General features: G+C 44.4%; 2 protein-coding genes across 6 annotated transcripts in view; one reads left to right on the top strand and one right to left on the bottom strand.

The window, feature by feature from the left end:
• The first annotated feature begins 855 nt into the window (after positions 1–855).
• Positions 856–12,195, top strand: NIPA2 (NIPA magnesium transporter 2). Of its 2 annotated transcripts, XM_019753211.2 has the most exons (7): positions 875–1,118; positions 1,765–1,904; positions 2,784–3,014; positions 4,429–4,485; positions 5,738–5,828; positions 7,884–8,044; positions 10,037–12,195. In XM_019753211.2, the coding sequence occupies exons 3-7, from the start codon at positions 2,876–2,878 to the stop codon at positions 10,666–10,668; spliced, it is 1,080 nt and encodes a 359-aa protein (XP_019608770.2). In that variant the 5' UTR covers positions 875–1,118; positions 1,765–1,904; positions 2,784–2,875; the 3' UTR covers positions 10,669–12,195. The 2 variants fall into 2 exon arrangements, with proteins under 2 accessions (XP_019608769.2, XP_019608770.2); XM_019753210.2 differs by lacking the exon at positions 1,765–1,904 and having other exon boundaries at positions 856–1,118.
• A 478-nt stretch (positions 12,196–12,673) lies between these two features.
• CYFIP1 (cytoplasmic FMR1 interacting protein 1) overlaps positions 12,674–17,184 on the bottom strand; it is a 59,980-nt gene continuing 55,469 nt past the window's right edge. For all 4 annotated transcript variants that reach the window (XM_074317259.1, XM_019753209.2, XM_074317258.1 and 1 more), the window contains exons 28-31: positions 16,770–16,864; positions 15,758–15,996; positions 15,250–15,397; positions 12,674–13,465 (exon numbers count right to left, since the gene is read on the bottom strand). In XM_074317259.1, coding sequence (XP_074173360.1) covers positions 13,301–13,465; positions 15,250–15,397; positions 15,758–15,996; positions 16,770–16,864 — 647 coding nt within the window. In that variant the 3' untranslated portion in view covers positions 12,674–13,300. The remainder of the gene's footprint in view (positions 13,466–15,249; positions 15,398–15,757; positions 15,997–16,769; positions 16,865–17,184) is intronic.

Below are 17,184 nucleotides of genomic sequence, written 5' to 3'. Positions count from 1 at the left end.
CCTGGAAACTGCACTCCTGGCTCTGTCCCCACACTTGCCTACACTTCTGTGACAACGACAAAGCATTGCAACAGCTTTATTGAGGTGTAAATGACATACAATAACTGCACATACATAAAATATACAATTTGGTAAGTTTTGATATATGTCATGATGGTATACGTTGAAATCATCACCATGAACAAAGTCACTCTGCAAAATGTGGGCACATGGATGGGGAGAGAATCAGCTGTTTTTCATCATGTACCACATCACCAGAGACCAACTTGCCAACCATCTTTTAATATTCAATGTAATTCCTTACTTGACACGTCCTTGAGCTAGAATTTGGCTGGGACCAAAGGTACCGCCAAACTCAGATCAAAAGCTTTTAAATTAGAAGCCGCATAGTTACTTATCCCAAAACCAGAGTTGTCAGGAGTCCAGAACATAACAGCTCAATGGGATTACAGTCTGCAAAGAGCAAATTATATTTGCATTTTCTGGTTCAATAAGTATATGATTCATTTCTGAAAGATTTTCACCCAAAATGCTTTCGTAGGAGGAGCCAAAGCGGGATAGCCTAACAGTGGGTTTCCCACGTATCTCATGAAAAGTAAATAAATCCAAGTGTCGCGAGATGCCCTTCCAAACCACAAACTCGCCCAAAGATCGTATCTATTCCGGGATTCATACAGTTAACCCGGCGTCTCGCCCCGCCCACAGCACTTGGTCCCGCCCCTCGTGGTCCCCGACACGCCCCAGCCTCCTGTCCCCGCTCTAGCCCGTCCCCCGCCCTCGCGGGGTAAAGAACCCGGAAGTCGGCCCGACCACGCCCCGGGACCGGACCTTTTCCGCGCTGCACTGAGCGTGCGCGCGCCGCCTTACGTCACTCGGCCGCGCTGAGGCTCCCCGCGGCGGCGGTCGTCGCTCCCTGCCACCGCAGGTCCGGAGGTCGTCCGGGCCGAGTTCCCCGCGGGCTCCCCATGGAGGAGACGGCGCAGGCGGGTGCAGCTCCGGATGCTCTCACTTCCCGCTGGACGGCGACGAAGGCGCTGGCCGCGCGAGCGCAGGAGGGAGCGGCCCTGCGGCCTGTGTGAGGGCGGGAGCGGAAGTGGCCGGATCCGGAGCGCCCGCGGGTGAGTGAGGTCGCGGGTCTTCCTCCCTGACGGCGAGCGCGGAGGGGCTCGTCGCAGGCCCCCCGGCTCCGCTCGGCTTGGGACGCGCGCTCGCGGCGCCTTTCTTTGCCCTGGGACCCCGTGCGTGTTCTGTGATGGAAGCGGTGTTCTTCGTCACCTGCATCGGGAAACGCCACCGTCAACTGGTTGTCATTAAGTCCCACGGAAACCTGACGTGGCCCTGTCCGGGGCGTGTGTTCATTAAGTTCATTAAAATAAGAGAGTTTTAGAAGATTGTCTCAGTGGAGATGTTATTAACTGCCAATTGAACAACCTCAGAAGTCTGCTGTTTTAATTTACTAACTTTTATAAAGTCACTTAATCCTTTCCCGCTGCATACAACTGTACAAAACTCAGTATACATTTAGTTTTGTGTTTGTGTCTCTTTAACGTCTTTACTAGAATGTTCAATTCGTTTAATACAAGACCACGTCTTAGTTCTGTTTCTAGAAATTCTCTGCCATGTGCCCATTTAGTACCTTTTTTTTTAATAAGAGGAAATATGAGAGAACAGATCTTTGTTTCATGGAGGCTAGTCACCAAATTTTAAAAAGTACTTAGTAACTATTCAGTCTTTTTGCCTACTTCGGTATTTTCTTCTTTCCAGGCCACAGCTACTCTGCCAGGGTTTAACAGTTTAAATGACAATAAAGGGTATTATTTATGAGGAGATGAGAGTGAATAAGTCATCTCTACTTCTTCCAGCCTTTTTTTTTCATAAGAGACAACATATTATTAAACTTACATGTAAGTTAAATGTTTAATTAATAACTAATATTGCTAAATTAGGGTTGCCGTTATAGGTTCTGTAGTATTTATGCTTTTAAAAATAATTAGCCAGATGAGAGATTGGAAAAAATTATAGCCGTGGAAGCTAAGCAGAAGTAAAGACTAAGAACTCTTAAAGTTTTGTTGAATGGACAGTTGAGGGGTAGAGGCCAGTGGACCTTAGGTTCCGTGTCAGGTTATAATTTTGTGGTCTTCTGCATGCAACTTAACCTCTAGATTTGGTTTCTTTAGCTGTAAGGTGCGGGTAATGATATTTTATTCTCAATGTATGGGTTAGAAATAATGTATCACCCAGAACAGAGCTCCCGTGGGTGTACAATAAGTGGTAGTGGTTTCTGGTAGAAAGAAGTAGTAATAAAAAAGAATCATGGGAATTTTCAGGATATTTCTATTGTAGAAAAATACCCTGCTGTGGTACCTACCTACCCTTGCTTACTCAGTGTGACCCACAGTGGCCTTTATTTTCTTAGAAAACTGCATGCCTGCTCAGACCTCAGTGCCTTTGCACTTGCACCTTTCTCTGCTTTGTTACTTTCCCATCTCTTTCAAGCCTTTGCTCGATGTTACTTCTCCACATGGCCTCCTAACCAACCTAGTTAAAATAGAAGCCCCTCAATCCACAGGTTTTTAAGTATAGTTGTATATTATGGTGCCATTTTTGGCCATAATTGGAAGAAATGTAATTAGGTTAGTGTTAAATATAAACAGTAAATATTTATTTTCAATAGTAGTAAAGAAAATATTCCTTTATGAAGAGGGAAATGGAGTCAAATTTTGAATTGCTTATGAGCTGTGAAGATCCTTCTGTGAAATCTCGTTTTGTTTTTCATTGTTTAGGTTTGAAGACTGCATCATCCTGCCTCCAGCACTGGCAGTTCTCTGTCGTGTGGTCAATGTGATTCACGGGGACTTCTTAAGTAACAAACGAAATGAGCCAAGGACGTGGAAAATATGACTTTTATATTGGTCTGGGATTGGCTATGAGCTCCAGCATTTTCATTGGAGGCAGTTTCATTTTGAAAAAAAAAGGCCTTCTGCGACTTGCCAGGAAAGGCTCCATGAGAGCAGGTAGGTTGTGCCGAATGTGACTGAAATGCCATCAGTGTGTGCTTATGTGCTCAGGTTCTTTGGCTTTAGAAGACCACGTGTTCGTTCCTAGTGAGTGTGTTCAGAACTTGGAACTGTGCAAGAGTTAGTTATAAATGTTTATAGAGAATCGAACATCAGTTTTGTGATGAGAAGGTGTCAAAGTAAGTTAACTACTCACTCCCACAGTTAGTACCGAAGTGGGGGCAGGTACTGATGCCCAGTTAGCAGCCAGGCTTGTCTTTAAGTTTTGATATGTCTACAGAAAAGGAAGTAAGGGTCTACGAAAAGAGGCAGAAGCTTACTGGAGGCTAGGCTCCTTGGTCCGTAATAGTAGGAATTTGACTTTGACCTTAGCCATTTTTCCTAATGATCTTAAAGGCAGGAAGGAAAGGGGGCTTATCTGGGTTGATGCGTCCTCGGTTCGGTGAACTTCTGAAGGATGGTCCCAGTTGCTCCCTAGAAACTGCTGACAGGTCAGGAGGCCCTGGGTGTACTTGATTTTAGTGGACCCTACTCTGATGTTGTGTGGTGCGTTCACAACAGCTCCCAGCATGTTGCATTCTGGTCAGTTTTCCGTCATTCAGCTTTTGCTTGTTCTGGACCTGGTTATCACCTCCCCTTTCTGTTGTCCATGTCTGTGGCTAAACCTAATGAAGCCGTCTTCACAGTAGCCTCTGTTAGAATTTAGGGAACAGGAGGAAGTATCGGCATATACTGCTCGAACAAGTACATTTATTTATTCTTCACTCTTGGTCCCAAGGCACGTACTCTCACTGGCCATGATGGGTATGCTTGGCAGAGGGTTTATTTGCATTGGTTTTTTCTTTTGGACAAGGGCATTAAGTACCAATTGCTTGATTTTATTAGTTTGGTTGGGAGGAAATTCAAGTCAAAAAGCAGGTTGCGTATCCTGGCCACTCCAGACAATGAGCAGTGCTCAGTCTTTTCATTAGGGGTCAATATAGGACCCCTTTCTCCAAGGTTACTACCTCAGAAGTGGGCCTTGTCCACACCTCGTGGCTTATCAGCTTTCAGACTAATTCATTTGAAGTCGGGCTACTTCTTATTGGTTCTTTTTCTTTGTTTATTAAAGCTGAGTTCACAAAAGAATGAAGTATAAACTGAATATTTAAGGATTGATTTAATTCCTTCATTCAACACTACAAACCTAAACATTTTTAATATTCTCGTGAGCCTCACATCTTCTTTTTCTTTATATAATCATAAAAATATTCTCGAAGAAACCCCCTTAGGAAATCATGATGAAACCTTTATTCAAAGTAGTAATAATCAACAAATGAGATATTTTAAAATCTGTCATTACTGATAGTTGTCATAAATTTATAAGAGCCTGATAATCTTCCAAAGAAGTGAAATCTGTTTTCCTTCACAGGTCAAGGTGGCCATGCATACCTTAAAGAATGGTTGTGGTGGGCTGGACTGCTATCAAGTATGTATTCACAGCACGTCAAGAAAGTATTATAGTTGTATATTGAAGTATTTTTATATACTATTACCAAATTTTAAAAGTTTAAATACATCCTATTTTTTAATGAACAAAACTCAAAATATGTAAAATTTAAGCCTGTAAAAGTAATTTAGCAGTTTAATAGCTTATTTAATTTGAATGGGAAGAATTTTTGCCTATATGATTAAAACATGTCTTACCGACCTTTGTGTTTTTTTAAATTCTGCTCGGTTTGAGAAGGTAATTTTGAGAGTGAAAGATGATAGAAAACATCCTGTTTTCAGTTCCTCCTCCTCCATTGGTTTCATTACTCATTGGAGAGGAGGGAAGCATTTGTTAAGACTATCCATGCTTACTTGGATGATTTCCTTTAAAAGGTACACAGAAAAAATGATCCTAAGACACCAAGGCTTCAGAGTATTCGTGTCTGAATTATGTAAATGTTCTCTCTAAGTTTAAGAGCAGCTGAAATAACAAGGAGGCTGATTTGACTATTCATTCAGTAAATACTATCTTTTGTATGCCGATTGTCCTAGGTGCTGGAGATACATTAGTTAAACAAACAAAAAGACAAATCTTTACCTACATGAGACTTGACATTCTAGATGGAAGATAATAAACAAGAAAAACAAAATGTGTGTGTTAGTGATAAATGCTGATATTCACAAGGAGTAAAGTAGGTAAGGGATGTAAAGTGAAGGACACATTGCTTTACATTTTAGGAGGAGGAAACTTGCCGTGCATTTGGTATTTTCCCTCACCAGTGTGAGTTTTAGGGGAGCCATGTCTTACCTTTGCTCCCCTGCTGTGTCTCCTGATCCTAGGAAGGCATCTGGCACGTAGTAGGTACCCAAGGATATCTTTTGAATGTAAGAGTTGAGTTTTTAAAAAGCCAGTGAAAAAGACACGGGAGAAGTGCTTTCACATCAGTTTTAGCTGCTTTTAACTGGTTTGTGTTTATTGTCACAGGATATAAATATTAAGATTTTTTATTTAGAAAGCTTAGATGTAAGTATAAATTAGAACTCTTCAATTAAAAGTATAGCTTTGTATTGTTTCTGACTGGTTTGGACTCTGTTCTAATGTTGATAATTTGTAAGAGAACCCTTATGAGTAGTTGGGAGGAAATATGGAAATTACTAAATACAGTTGAAGTAGCATATAAAAATGTAAATGTAAATAAAATGCAGGCATTTAATGTTCTGAGCATTTTCTTTTGTTGTCCATCTCCAAGTGGGAGCGGGTGAGGTGGCCAACTTTGCTGCATATGCCTTTGCACCAGCCACCCTAGTGACTCCGCTGGGAGCTCTCAGCGTGCTAGTAAGGTAAGGACCCCGTGCTGCACGTGTCAAACAGCCGCCGCCTTTGGGGCCGGGAAGTATTCAGTACCATGTGATTCCCCGTGTTCAGCGTAAGCCACATGTAAACATCATTGAGAACGTTACCTTCTGTGCGCTGGCTGGCGGTGAACTTGTGGGATAAAATGCTTTGTCTTACTTGTAGTCAGAGCCAGTACTAGTTTCACTTTGATTGCAGTCTTTTAAAACTCCAAGTTGCACTTGTCACAACATTTATCATATGACATGTGCACTGGTAATGATAGATTTCTGTGCCCATGACAGAAAATCACTGATTGCGGCTAGGTCATGTGCCTCTGAAGACTGGCCAGTAGGGTTCTCAGGAATTTTTTTCGCTTTCCCATTCTCGAATCCTGAGATACAAACTGTTTTCTGTTCTCCACAATGAATCGTTTCTGCAAAGTGACAGCCGATAAAACCAACCACCTGGGCTCAAGGAGCCAGTTTTCCTGATTTCCTGAGAACGGGCGGGAATTCCACCCAGAAACCCTACTAGCCAGACTTGTGTACAAGGAAAGAGCAGTCCAAGATGTGACCTACTCTTGTTATTTTAATGATTAGTCCAAACAGCTCTGCCCATGCTGAAATCTAGATTTTGTTTACTAGTCCCAAAGCTGACTGATAGATATATCAGTTAGTTGAGATATGTGTGTGTGTGTGTGTGTGTGTGTGTGTGTGTATGTATGTGTATATACACACATATATTTGATTTCTATATATAAATTTTATGTAAATCAGTATTACATGTAAATTATGTAATTTTTCAAGATACTGTGTAATATGTAAAGATATATTACAGTACATGTCTTTTATCCTTAATTTTCTGTATATTATACTTAGGTTTATACTGTATTTTTTTATTTTTTTTTATTTTTTTAGATTTTATTGGGGAAGGGGAACAGGACTTTATTGGGGAACAGTGTGCGCTTCCAGGACTTTTTTCCAAGTCAAGTTGTTGTCCTCTCAATCTCAGTTGTGGAGGGTTCTGTTCAGCTTCAAGTTGTTGTTCTTTTCAGTATTAGTTGTGGAGGGCGCAGCTCAGCTCCAGGTCCAGTTGCCGTTGCTAGTTGCAGGGGGCACAGCCCACCATCCCTTGCGGGAGTCGAACCGGCAACCTTGTGGTTGAGAGGACACGCTCCAACCAACTGAGCCATCCGGGAGCTCAGCGGCAGCTCAGCTCAAGGTGCCATGTTCAATTTTAGTTGCAGGGGGCGCTGCCCACCATCCCTTGTGGGAGTCGAGGAATTGAACTGGCAACCTTGTGATTGAGAGCCCGCGCTCCAACCAACAACTGAGCCATCCAGGAGGCGGCTCAGCTCAAGGTGCCTTGTTCAATCTTAGTTGCAGGGGGCAGAGCCCACCATTCCTTGTGAGACTCAAGGAATTGAACTGGCAACCTTGTGGTTGAGAGCCCACTGGCCCATGTGGGAATCGAACCGGCAGCCTTCGGAGTTAGGAGCACGGAGCTCTAACCGCCTGAGCCACCAGGCCGGCCCCTATACTGTATTTTTTTTTAACAGAAAACCTTTATTATAATAATGCAGAGTGATAGTACTAGCTAACTTTTTAAAAAATATACTGTATTTTTTATATTTGGATAAAACTATAAAGTGTTAAAACTTGGAAATTTAATAGACAAATTATATACAATTAAATGAACATGTAAGAAGGATGCATTGACCAGTAGGGATAAATTAGTTGAGATTTTTAAGCATTGGTTTTGGACATAGACTCTTACTTAGGATATAAATTTGTACCATACCTCCATTTATTGTAAATTCCATATTGATTTCTTACAGTAGAAAGATGGTAACTCTCCTGGTTTAGTATGATGAAGGAGGGGGTTCCCTAGAAGCTTTCATTTTATGATTGGATACATTTTCTTCACTTTGACTGAAAGCCAGAATCTTACAAGCTCAGTGTTTTAGTTTGAGTTCAGTAATTTAAAATCTGAGTTATGTTGATGTTTGAAAATGAGAAGAGCAGCTGATTAATCTTCTCCCCACTTCCTCCCCATCTTAGTGCCATTCTTTCTTCATACTTTCTAAGTGAAAGACTTAATCTTCACGGGAAGATTGGATGTTTGCTGAGTGTTCTAGGATCTACCGTTATGGTCATCCATGCGCCAAAGGAGGAGGAGATCGAGACCTTGAATGAAATGTCGCACAAGCTTGGGGATCCAGGTGAGAAGATGAAAGGCTTCCCTAGTCTTCCTGCAGTTCCCTCTTTCATCCAGGGTTTACTTTGATCAGAACCTGTGTGCATGTAAAGAGGCAGGTGGCTCCAGTGGCTTACTGTGACGCGGAGCAGTGAATTGCTCCCGCGGTAGCCGAGGTGACGCCAGTGGCAGGCACGTGCCTGCTGCTAGGCAGCACGTCCCCGGAGCCCGAGTCATTTTCAAGTCTTTGTATGAATTTCAGTATCAGGATTATTCATGGGCCTATTTTTATTTGTGTTTTCCCTTTTGTTTTTAGTCATTTAATTTTGTCTTTGGCAGTTTTGATTGATGCTGGCCACAGAATATTACCAAGAGCAGAGGTTTGAGTGAATGTGAATTTCTTCTGGCAGGCAGAGAAGAGTGCAAGAGATCACCTCCAATCTCAAGGGCTGTTTCAGGCTTTGTCAGGGCTACTTTCTTTCCATTTGGCCTTTATTCTTGGTCATAGACCTGCGGGCTCTCAGGTGATAGGCTGGGGTATTTATTTGGACCTTGCAGCTCCGAGCTGAGAACACCAGTGTCTGTCTCAGCACCCAGGACTGCAGGCGCCTGCTCGCCCTGGCGGCCTCAGCATGCTGTCCGCTTGGCTCCTCTGACCGCAGCGTGTGCGCCCACCACGCCTCACTCGTCTCCTGAAACTTGCACACGCCCAGGTCACCGCCTTCTGCTGGTCTGGACTCCCTGCTCTAGAATTCGCGGTGGCCCCGAGGGAGAAAGCAGAGAGGACTGTTGGCCTCACCTCGGGTGCTTCCTCTTTCAGATGTAGTCCTTTGAGTTCTGGCTGCTTCCATTGCGCTGTATTTCATCTTGGTCTCTCTCGGGATATCAGTGGTCGTTTTAGTTTTTGTGGGATGCTCATGGATCTGTTTTGAAGTGTTCCTCAGCCTACATGGAGCAGTGGCCTCACTTTTTTCTGTTGGTTGGGTGCCTGTCTTGCTGACCCTCCGCTGCCTTCTGAGTCAGGCTGCTCGGATCCCCGGCGCCTTCCTGCCTGCCTGCGGGCATCCTGGGAGCTGGGGGGGTGGGGGGGGTCGCTAAACGTCAGGCACATGCTGCAGCTCTTCAGTCCACTGCCCACGCTCAGCTGGCCCAGTGTCCTGCAGCTCGAATCAGGGGATCTCATTGCTGCTTCAGTGTCTCCTCTTCACCCCACTTCCAGAGGTACTTTGTGTTGCAAACTGAGTCACTTTCTAATCACTGCTGATTGGGGACTCGGCTTTCTTGGCTCTGCTCTATCCATTAATCCTCTGCTTTCTGGCTTCCATACTATTGTTGCTGTCCTCTCCTGGTCTGTAAAATTCCTGTGCCTGTTTTATCAGAGTAAATGCACGGGACGTGCATGCCTCAGTGTGCAGAGGACAGTGTCTCTGGCTGTGAGGGTTAAAGGGAATCCGTGCAGATGGCCGAGATGTCCCTGCGCCCTGCCACACCGTCGTGAGCTGTCGTCATGCTGGGGTCAAGTCTCCATATTCAGCTAGAACCCTGACAGTAATTCTCAAGTTCTTTTTGACTTATTCTTTATTCCAGCAGGGAAAATATTTTAAAAGCTTACTCCTCTTAGAACAAACTTGATTTCTAACTCCTGTTTGTTCTTAGCATCTATCAGTTGTTGAGCGTTCAAGGTCAGCTCATGATGTCTGTGCACTAGTTTCCAGTTGCACCTGTCCTTCTTTACCCCACTCCAGTGGGTGGGAAGTAGCATGGTATTTCTAGAATGGACGGCTGTGGGCTGCCTTTGGTGATGGTTTCCCAGTTGCTGAGTGTGAAGCACATCCGGTCTCCAGAGCGCACGGCATGGCCGATGTGAGCACGTGAGTGCCTGCTGGGCGGCCAAAGGCCCATTTCTATTTTAGGGCCACACTGTTCTCCTTCCTTTCAAGTTGAAAGTTTGTTTTGGATTGTTTTCTTTCACTATTCAAACATTTGACTAAATACAACTTGTCTTGGCCTCCTGCAGCTTTTGTGGTCTTTGCGACCCTCGTCGTCATTGTGTCCTTGATACTAATCTTCGTGGTGGGACCTCGCCACGGACAGACAAACATCCTCGTGTACATAACAGTCTGCTCTGTGATTGGGGCATTGTCGGTCTCCTGCGTGAAGGGCCTGGGCATTGCTCTAAAGGAGCTGTTTGCTGGCAAGCCTGTGCTGCGCCAGCCCCTGGCTTGGGGCCTGCTGCTGGGCCTCGTGGTCTGCGTGAGCACGCAGATTAACTACCTGAACCGGGCGCTGGACATATTCAACACTTCCATCGTGACTCCGATATATTACGTCTTCTTTACAACGTCCGTTTTAACGTGCTCAGCTATTCTCTTTAAGGAGTGGCAAGACATGCCTGTTGATGACATCATCGGTACTCTGAGTGGCTTCTTTACAATCATTGTGGGGATATTCTTGTTGCATGCCTTCAAAGACGTCAGCTTTAGTCTGGCAAGTCTGCCTCTGTCGTTTCGAAAAGATGAAAAAGCAACGAATGGCAATCTCACCAATATGTATGAGGTTCTTAGTAATGAAGAAAGTGTAAGCTGTGGCATTGAACAGCACACTGGTGAAAATATCTCCCGAAGAAATGGAAGTCTGACAGCTTTTTAAGAAAAGTAATTCAAAGGTAAATCTTTAATTGTTGTTGGTAAGTGAATTTGAGTATCACAATGTGTCTGAAAAAGCACTCTTTTCAAATAATGTTCTCTAGAGACAATCTTTTGTAAAGTTGGACCAAGAAGTTACTTTTCTTACATTTAAATGATGGTAGCTCACTAAAATGACCTCAGTACCTGGCCAATTTTTGTTAACATGTATTGTAGCAGTGTTTAAAGTTTTCCTTCACCAAAATCTAAATGCACTAATGAGTTTAAGGTCTATGAAAATGCTTTTTCATTGATGATGAAAGTCTGAAATGTACATTTGTCATCCCGATTCCATCAGTCCCTGACCATTTTAAGGCTTTTTGATTTGGAAAAGAACAAATTCATCCCAATACATTATCCTGTGATTTACCTTACCTACAAAAATGACTCCTGTTTGATGAATTATTTTAATTTTGAAATGTTGAAGAGAATCCTAAGTTATTACACGAAGGAAGCTAATTTACAAAACAAAGGGTATGAAATCACCGCTCAGAAATGGTTCTCAGGCTGTGACTTGTGCCTGCGCACATTTGACGGCCTTTCTATATGGCCTCTGTGAAACCAGCACATCCCGCTCCTGTCGGGCGCCAGGCCGGTTTTTTGTTTCAGTTTAATCCCTTGATACCTGGAAGATTACCGTTTTACATCAGCTCTTGTACTTTTCAGTGTATTTTCATAATGCGTTTTATTGTCATTTGGATCTTCTAACAACTCTGGGAAATAAAGTCAGAAAACTAGGGTAATTTTTTAAATTTAGTTCCTGTTATAAGACAAATTGAAATGAAGTTCTTTCTAAGTCTGTATGCTTAGAACAAACTTAAGATGTTTGTAAAATCTGGTTTCTTTGTACTAAGTATTTTACTTTGCTTGAGAGTTTGTTTGGAACACTATATATTTCAGTCTTTTAAAAACATCAATGAAAAATGTTTACGGAAAATTTCAAACATATGCAAAAAATGTGGAATAGTATAATGAATTCCCTCCAGCTTCAGGACCTGTCATCGTAGCAATTAATTGGCCTTAAAAAAAGGTGACAGTATCCACTCGGGGAAAGGCAGGACGTGGGCTTATGTCTACTCTGCTGCTCCTGCCCGGGGTCACAGGTTGACTGCTGTGTAACCAGCCACCACTGGCACCCCACTGTCCAGGGTGGGGGTGTGTATGTGAGAGCGTCCGGTGGTGATGGCGCTGACACCCCACAAGCTCTCCATTTATCAGGGAAGACTTGTCCGTCTCCAAGTTTCATGAAGTAACTCCCCCTTTCCCGACATTTTATTACCCTGTAGGGAGCCTCTTCAGACATTTTTTTTTCCTACCGGCCTCCCCCCATATAATTTTAATACCACAGATACACTGTATATTTGTTTATGTTCTGTATATGCGTGCTTTGTACATAATAGAGTGAGAACCAATTTTCACCCCTTTGGGTGGGATATTGCCCTCATTGAGAATGCAGAGGTTAATAATAAATTCTTAATTATTTAACATCTTACAGCCTTTGTCTGGTACATGAGTGTCTACTGCATATTATTTGGTTTGTAATTAAGTCATGTGAGTTACTTTGAGTCATGACAGTATTTTTCATCATACTCTGTACTTTCAGCATCGGGTGAGAGCAGATACCCACTTATTGGTAGCCGAGTGCTGGTCCCACAGTTGTTGGTTCATGTTAACAAAAGCAACAGTTCTGGGTAACTGTAAAGAACAGCTCCAGTTCCCGTTACTCAGGGTAAAACAGTACAATGGAACAAACAGTGCTCACTTTATTTTCAGTAGCGTGTCATGCTGCTGGACTTCAGTGTTTCGTTTCCCAAGCCACATGGAAGTTACTCCCTAACATGGCCTTGTCCGTTCTTCAAGGCTTCAGGTGGCCGAGACGCAGACCTGCTGGGCCCAGTCTGTGAACGTGGGTAAGCAGACGCAGCACCTTGTCTGAGCCAGGGCATACGGGCCCAGTAAGTGAGCACAACTAGGTTTCATTAGTTTTATTTCTGTAACTTTTAAATCATCCCTCACAAATTAGATTTTGTTACAATGGCATTTAGTAGAAATAGGAATCAAGTTCACTAAATTCTGAAACATTGACACAAAAAAGGGAAGGGAACAAAGACTTAGAATTCATAAAAAGGACCTTTAGAAAAACCCCTAAACAAAAGCTAAACAATCATTAAGGTTAATTCTAAATGGTATCGGATTTCATTACAATTACCTGGTATTAAGTTTCTTGCTTAAGTTCATAAATTTCCCCCTAAACATTACTGACTCTTTGCTAAGGGTTAAATGGACATAGCTTTATGACATAGCTGTTGGAATATTCCATAGAAAAATGGAAAATGACTTTGTAAGAACATGATGGCAACAACAGCAGCCAATAGTCTCAGACTTTCTAGTTACCAAAAGCATATACCATTTTAGTCTAGAAAAATAAGTCAAGTTTATAAAATTTTTAGATTGAAAAGCACCCCCTTTAACAGGCACAGAGATACTGAAAAATAGCCCCTGAAAATCTCACTGATTGCTTATGAAAAGAAAAACATGCCCTATAGTTATGAAACGCAGTCAGTACTGGGACTTCAAACACAGATGATCTGCACCCCTCAGCTGCTGGCCAGGGACTGGTGGATTGGGGGCTGGAAGCAGCGGACGTGCTCCACAGGCGTGCTCTCGCCGTCGCCTGACTTCAGGTACTTGTCCAAGATGGTGATTATCTCGTCATTTAGAATCTGGAACTTACGAATTCTCTCCACCATCTTCTTCAAAGGCTGCAACAGTTAAAATGTCAAGATTTTCACATTTTCTCAGAAAAACTATAGCAAACTATTGATATACATACCATCTTTTTAATGCAACTATTGGAACAATGAATATATTTTGCATTTAAACACATTCCTCTGTTGGTTTCATGCTATTAACTAGACTTTCTCATTTGTACAACTTACAAGCCTATTCAACGAACAGGTATTAAGAACCTATGGTGTGCTAAAAGCTGGGACTTTAAAAGTCTAGGTAATATGGTCAGTGGGGAAACACCAGTAATCTAATGGAATACACGTTTCAGAATCCTGGCACAGTGGACAGGATGCTTCGACACACAGTGTTCTATTGCATCAGAACTGGATCAGGAAAGCACACAGGACACACTCGAAAAGTACTGCTGTTTGTGCCCATGCAGGAAGGAGGTAAAGCAAGACTTCTCAGGGACAGATGCCACCAGCAGCAATGGGATGAGGAGACAGCCTGGGCTCTGAGAAAGCTGGACTACACCTGGACACTCCCTGGGAAGCCAGGACCCTAATTAGGCTACAGTGGTGCCAAGGTGGTAACAGCCCCTGGAGATGAGAAGCCAATGGAAACCTGGGGAGAAAAGCAGTCCCGATGGAGTTTAGTCAGACAAGACCTGGCACAGAAAGCATCCGACACCCAGGGAGTATGTCAGCTGTAGATACCCTGGAGGCCTCAGACGCTAGAAGTAAAAGACGTACAATAAAATACGTGAATTGTGTGAAGAAATAAAAAATGGCCAATATTCAGTGAAAAAGAAACAATTATCAATTAACCACCAAGATCTGAAGAAGAGCCAAACTGAAATTTTAGAATAAGAGTTTTGAAGACAGAGCGGAAACGAATTACTTAACTGAAGAAAGTACTTTGCATGTAGCCCAGACAGGAAGGCCATGGAGGTGTGGGAGGCAGAGCAGCCCCTCAGATGTCCCCCAGTCCCTGAATCCTGTGAACATGTGACCTTCCACAGCAAGAGAGACTTCGCAGATGTACTTTAGAATAGGGAGTGCCCTGGACACACTAATAGCCATGAGCAGAGAACGTCCTCCAGCTGGAGGCAGAGAGATGTGGCAGAAAGGATGTGGTGAGAGGGACTTGACCCGGCTCGGCTGGAGGGGCTGTGGAAAGCATGAGAAGGGATGTGGGCTAAAGAGCCTGGAAGGAGACAGGGATGCCAGTCCTCCAAGTGTAGGGAACCAAATCCAGCCAACCACCTGCAAAAGCCTAGAAGCAGATTCATCCCCAGAGGCTCAGCTGAGCCAGGCTGTCCCTGGGCTTCTGGCCTAGAGAGCCGGAAGTAAAAACTAACGATATAGGAAAAACTAAATACTATAGGGCAAAGGGTAAGGAGGCCAGAATATAATCTAACACATGTCTACTTGCAGTACCCAAAGAACAATACAGAGAATGGAAGAAAGGCTACAATATTTGAAAAGATGATGGCTTAGTATTTTCTAGAATTCAATCACAAAGAATCCATAAAACGACAAAGACAAAAAGATCTAAAAAGCAGCCAGAAATCACACTGCCTACCACGAGAGGAGCCTGAAACGGGAGACAAAACCTGCCACAGTGGAGCTAGAATATGAGAAGAGAATAAAAACGGGATCCTTAGTATCTGACTGCCAGGCCGCTTTACTTCCCAATTACATTTCGATTCATTTGGGGAGTAAAAGCAAGCTGCAGTTGGTGGCACCTCAGGTCCCTGGGATTCCCAGACGTTGTAAGAACCAGAAAAGAGGCTTTTTGCGGAGCGGGCACGTACCACGTTTTTGATGACCTCATCTTTGCCGTCATGTTTCTGGACTCGGAGGAGGTGGTAGCAGAAGTCCAGCACGGCAAAACGCCGCTGCTGCCCGAGCAGGACGATGACCATGCAGCCCGCCCAGTGCAGCCCGTCGCCAAAGCACTGCCTGGAACCAGGGGCGACAGCAGAGGCACGGTCACTAAACCGTGACCCCGACGGCAGTGACCACCCGAGGAAGAGAGCGCCGAGCTGCCGGGCGTGGCCATTTGTGGGTCCCTCTGGAACTGTTTCCTGACCTGTCCCTAGAGTGTGGACCCTCCCTGAGGAAGGACTTCAGGAAGCTGTGGGCCTGTCTGAGGAAGGGCTCCCAGGAAGGGCTCCCCGAAGCCGAGCCCTGAGCCAGCTGCTGTGCATTAAGTGAGGACCTCCGTTTGGGTGGCTTTAAAGCAGCTCAGCAAACCTCTAGTCTATTTTCAGGGGAACGCAGCTCCCGCTCCCCGCTCCCTGTGCACTGAGCATCACTTACTCGACCGTGAACTCGTGTGTGCCCACAGGAATGCAGTAGACAAACTGCATGGCGCTCCACAGCCTGTGGAACTCAACACACTCGTCCACATGCATGACCCCATTGCTGGGCAGGGGCCCGCGCCAGATGGGGTCGTCCAGAAAGGTCCGGATCCGGGTGAGGATGACTTCAAACATGGACAGGCCACAGCACAGACGCTCCTTTGTCAGCAAGTCCCCCTCTCTCGCGATTGCAATTTGCTGTAGAAAAGACGGAAAGTCACCGGACACTGGAACACTGACCAAACCATTCCACTTTGGTTTCCGATCATCTCGGTTCACAGAGGAGGATTTTCCCATATAAGCATCCACAAAATTAACGTCAGCTATTACCTATATGTCTTATAGACTAACTATAATTCACGGCAAGGAGAGCTGTTGAGTACAGCTGTCCTTAACCTGGAATGACTTTGCCCCCAGAAGATATCTGACAACGTGTGGACACATTTTTGGTTGTCACAGTTTGGGGTGGGTCTAGTGGCATCTAGTGAACAGAGGTCAGGGACACTGCCAAACAACTTACAGTGCACAGGAAAGCCCCCCCTCACCATGGTTTAAAATGGTGACAGTGCCGAGAACGAGAAACCCTGATGGAGCTGAGTTGACACAGAAATGTAGAGCTCCGCCCTGACACCGTACCTCCTGTCTCTCACTCCACATTCTGTTCCTCAAATCTCATGCAAATGCCTTCTTTATGAAGGGATGGACAACAAAAACAGGTGACCTGTACCATGTCCATCTTCCATGCCAGGCGATGTCCTGAGCACTTTCGCACGTGTTAGCTCGTTCAAACTTCCCAGCCACCCCGTGATGAGGTCCTGCTACGAACCCCACTGAGACATGGGCCTGGGGCCCATCTGCCTCACGAAGCCTCCTATCCGGCCTCAGCCACAGCCCGTGCCCCACGCCCAGCCCCGCCATGGCCAGACGTGAACGCCCCCATCACGAGCAGCAGCCGTCACAACAGGCGTTACCTGTGGGGTCCCCAGTCTTTCGATCAGAGGCACAAGATGCAGTGGGGCGTACTTCGATTCTAGTCTTTTCATTTTGGCATCAAGTCTCTCTCCCTCTGCAGTGGAAAAAATATTTTATAATCTGTATTTTCTGTGAAAAATGATTGCAAAATTGTCATTTTATCAAAAAACAGGATTTTTAAGTTAACAGGGTACATATTTTTGTAGAACTGGCTCATTTGATATTTTAATTCAAACTGACAGAACTGATTTTCTGTTCAATATTCACTTTTTAAAACTTACTGAAAATTCCAAATGTCATCAAAAGCAGGGAGCCCTCTGCATCCTGCTGCAACAACTTCCAGCCCAGCCACCCAGCACCCCAACCCCTGCTACCCAGAGCACACACTCCAGTCCTAAACATGTTTTCAATATT

Source organism: Rhinolophus sinicus, linkage group LG13 (assembly GCF_036562045.2).
Source record: "Rhinolophus sinicus isolate RSC01 linkage group LG13, ASM3656204v1, whole genome shotgun sequence".
Taxonomy (NCBI): domain Eukaryota; kingdom Metazoa; phylum Chordata; class Mammalia; order Chiroptera; family Rhinolophidae; genus Rhinolophus; species Rhinolophus sinicus.
This window is presented reverse-complemented; position numbering and strand designations above follow the sequence as displayed.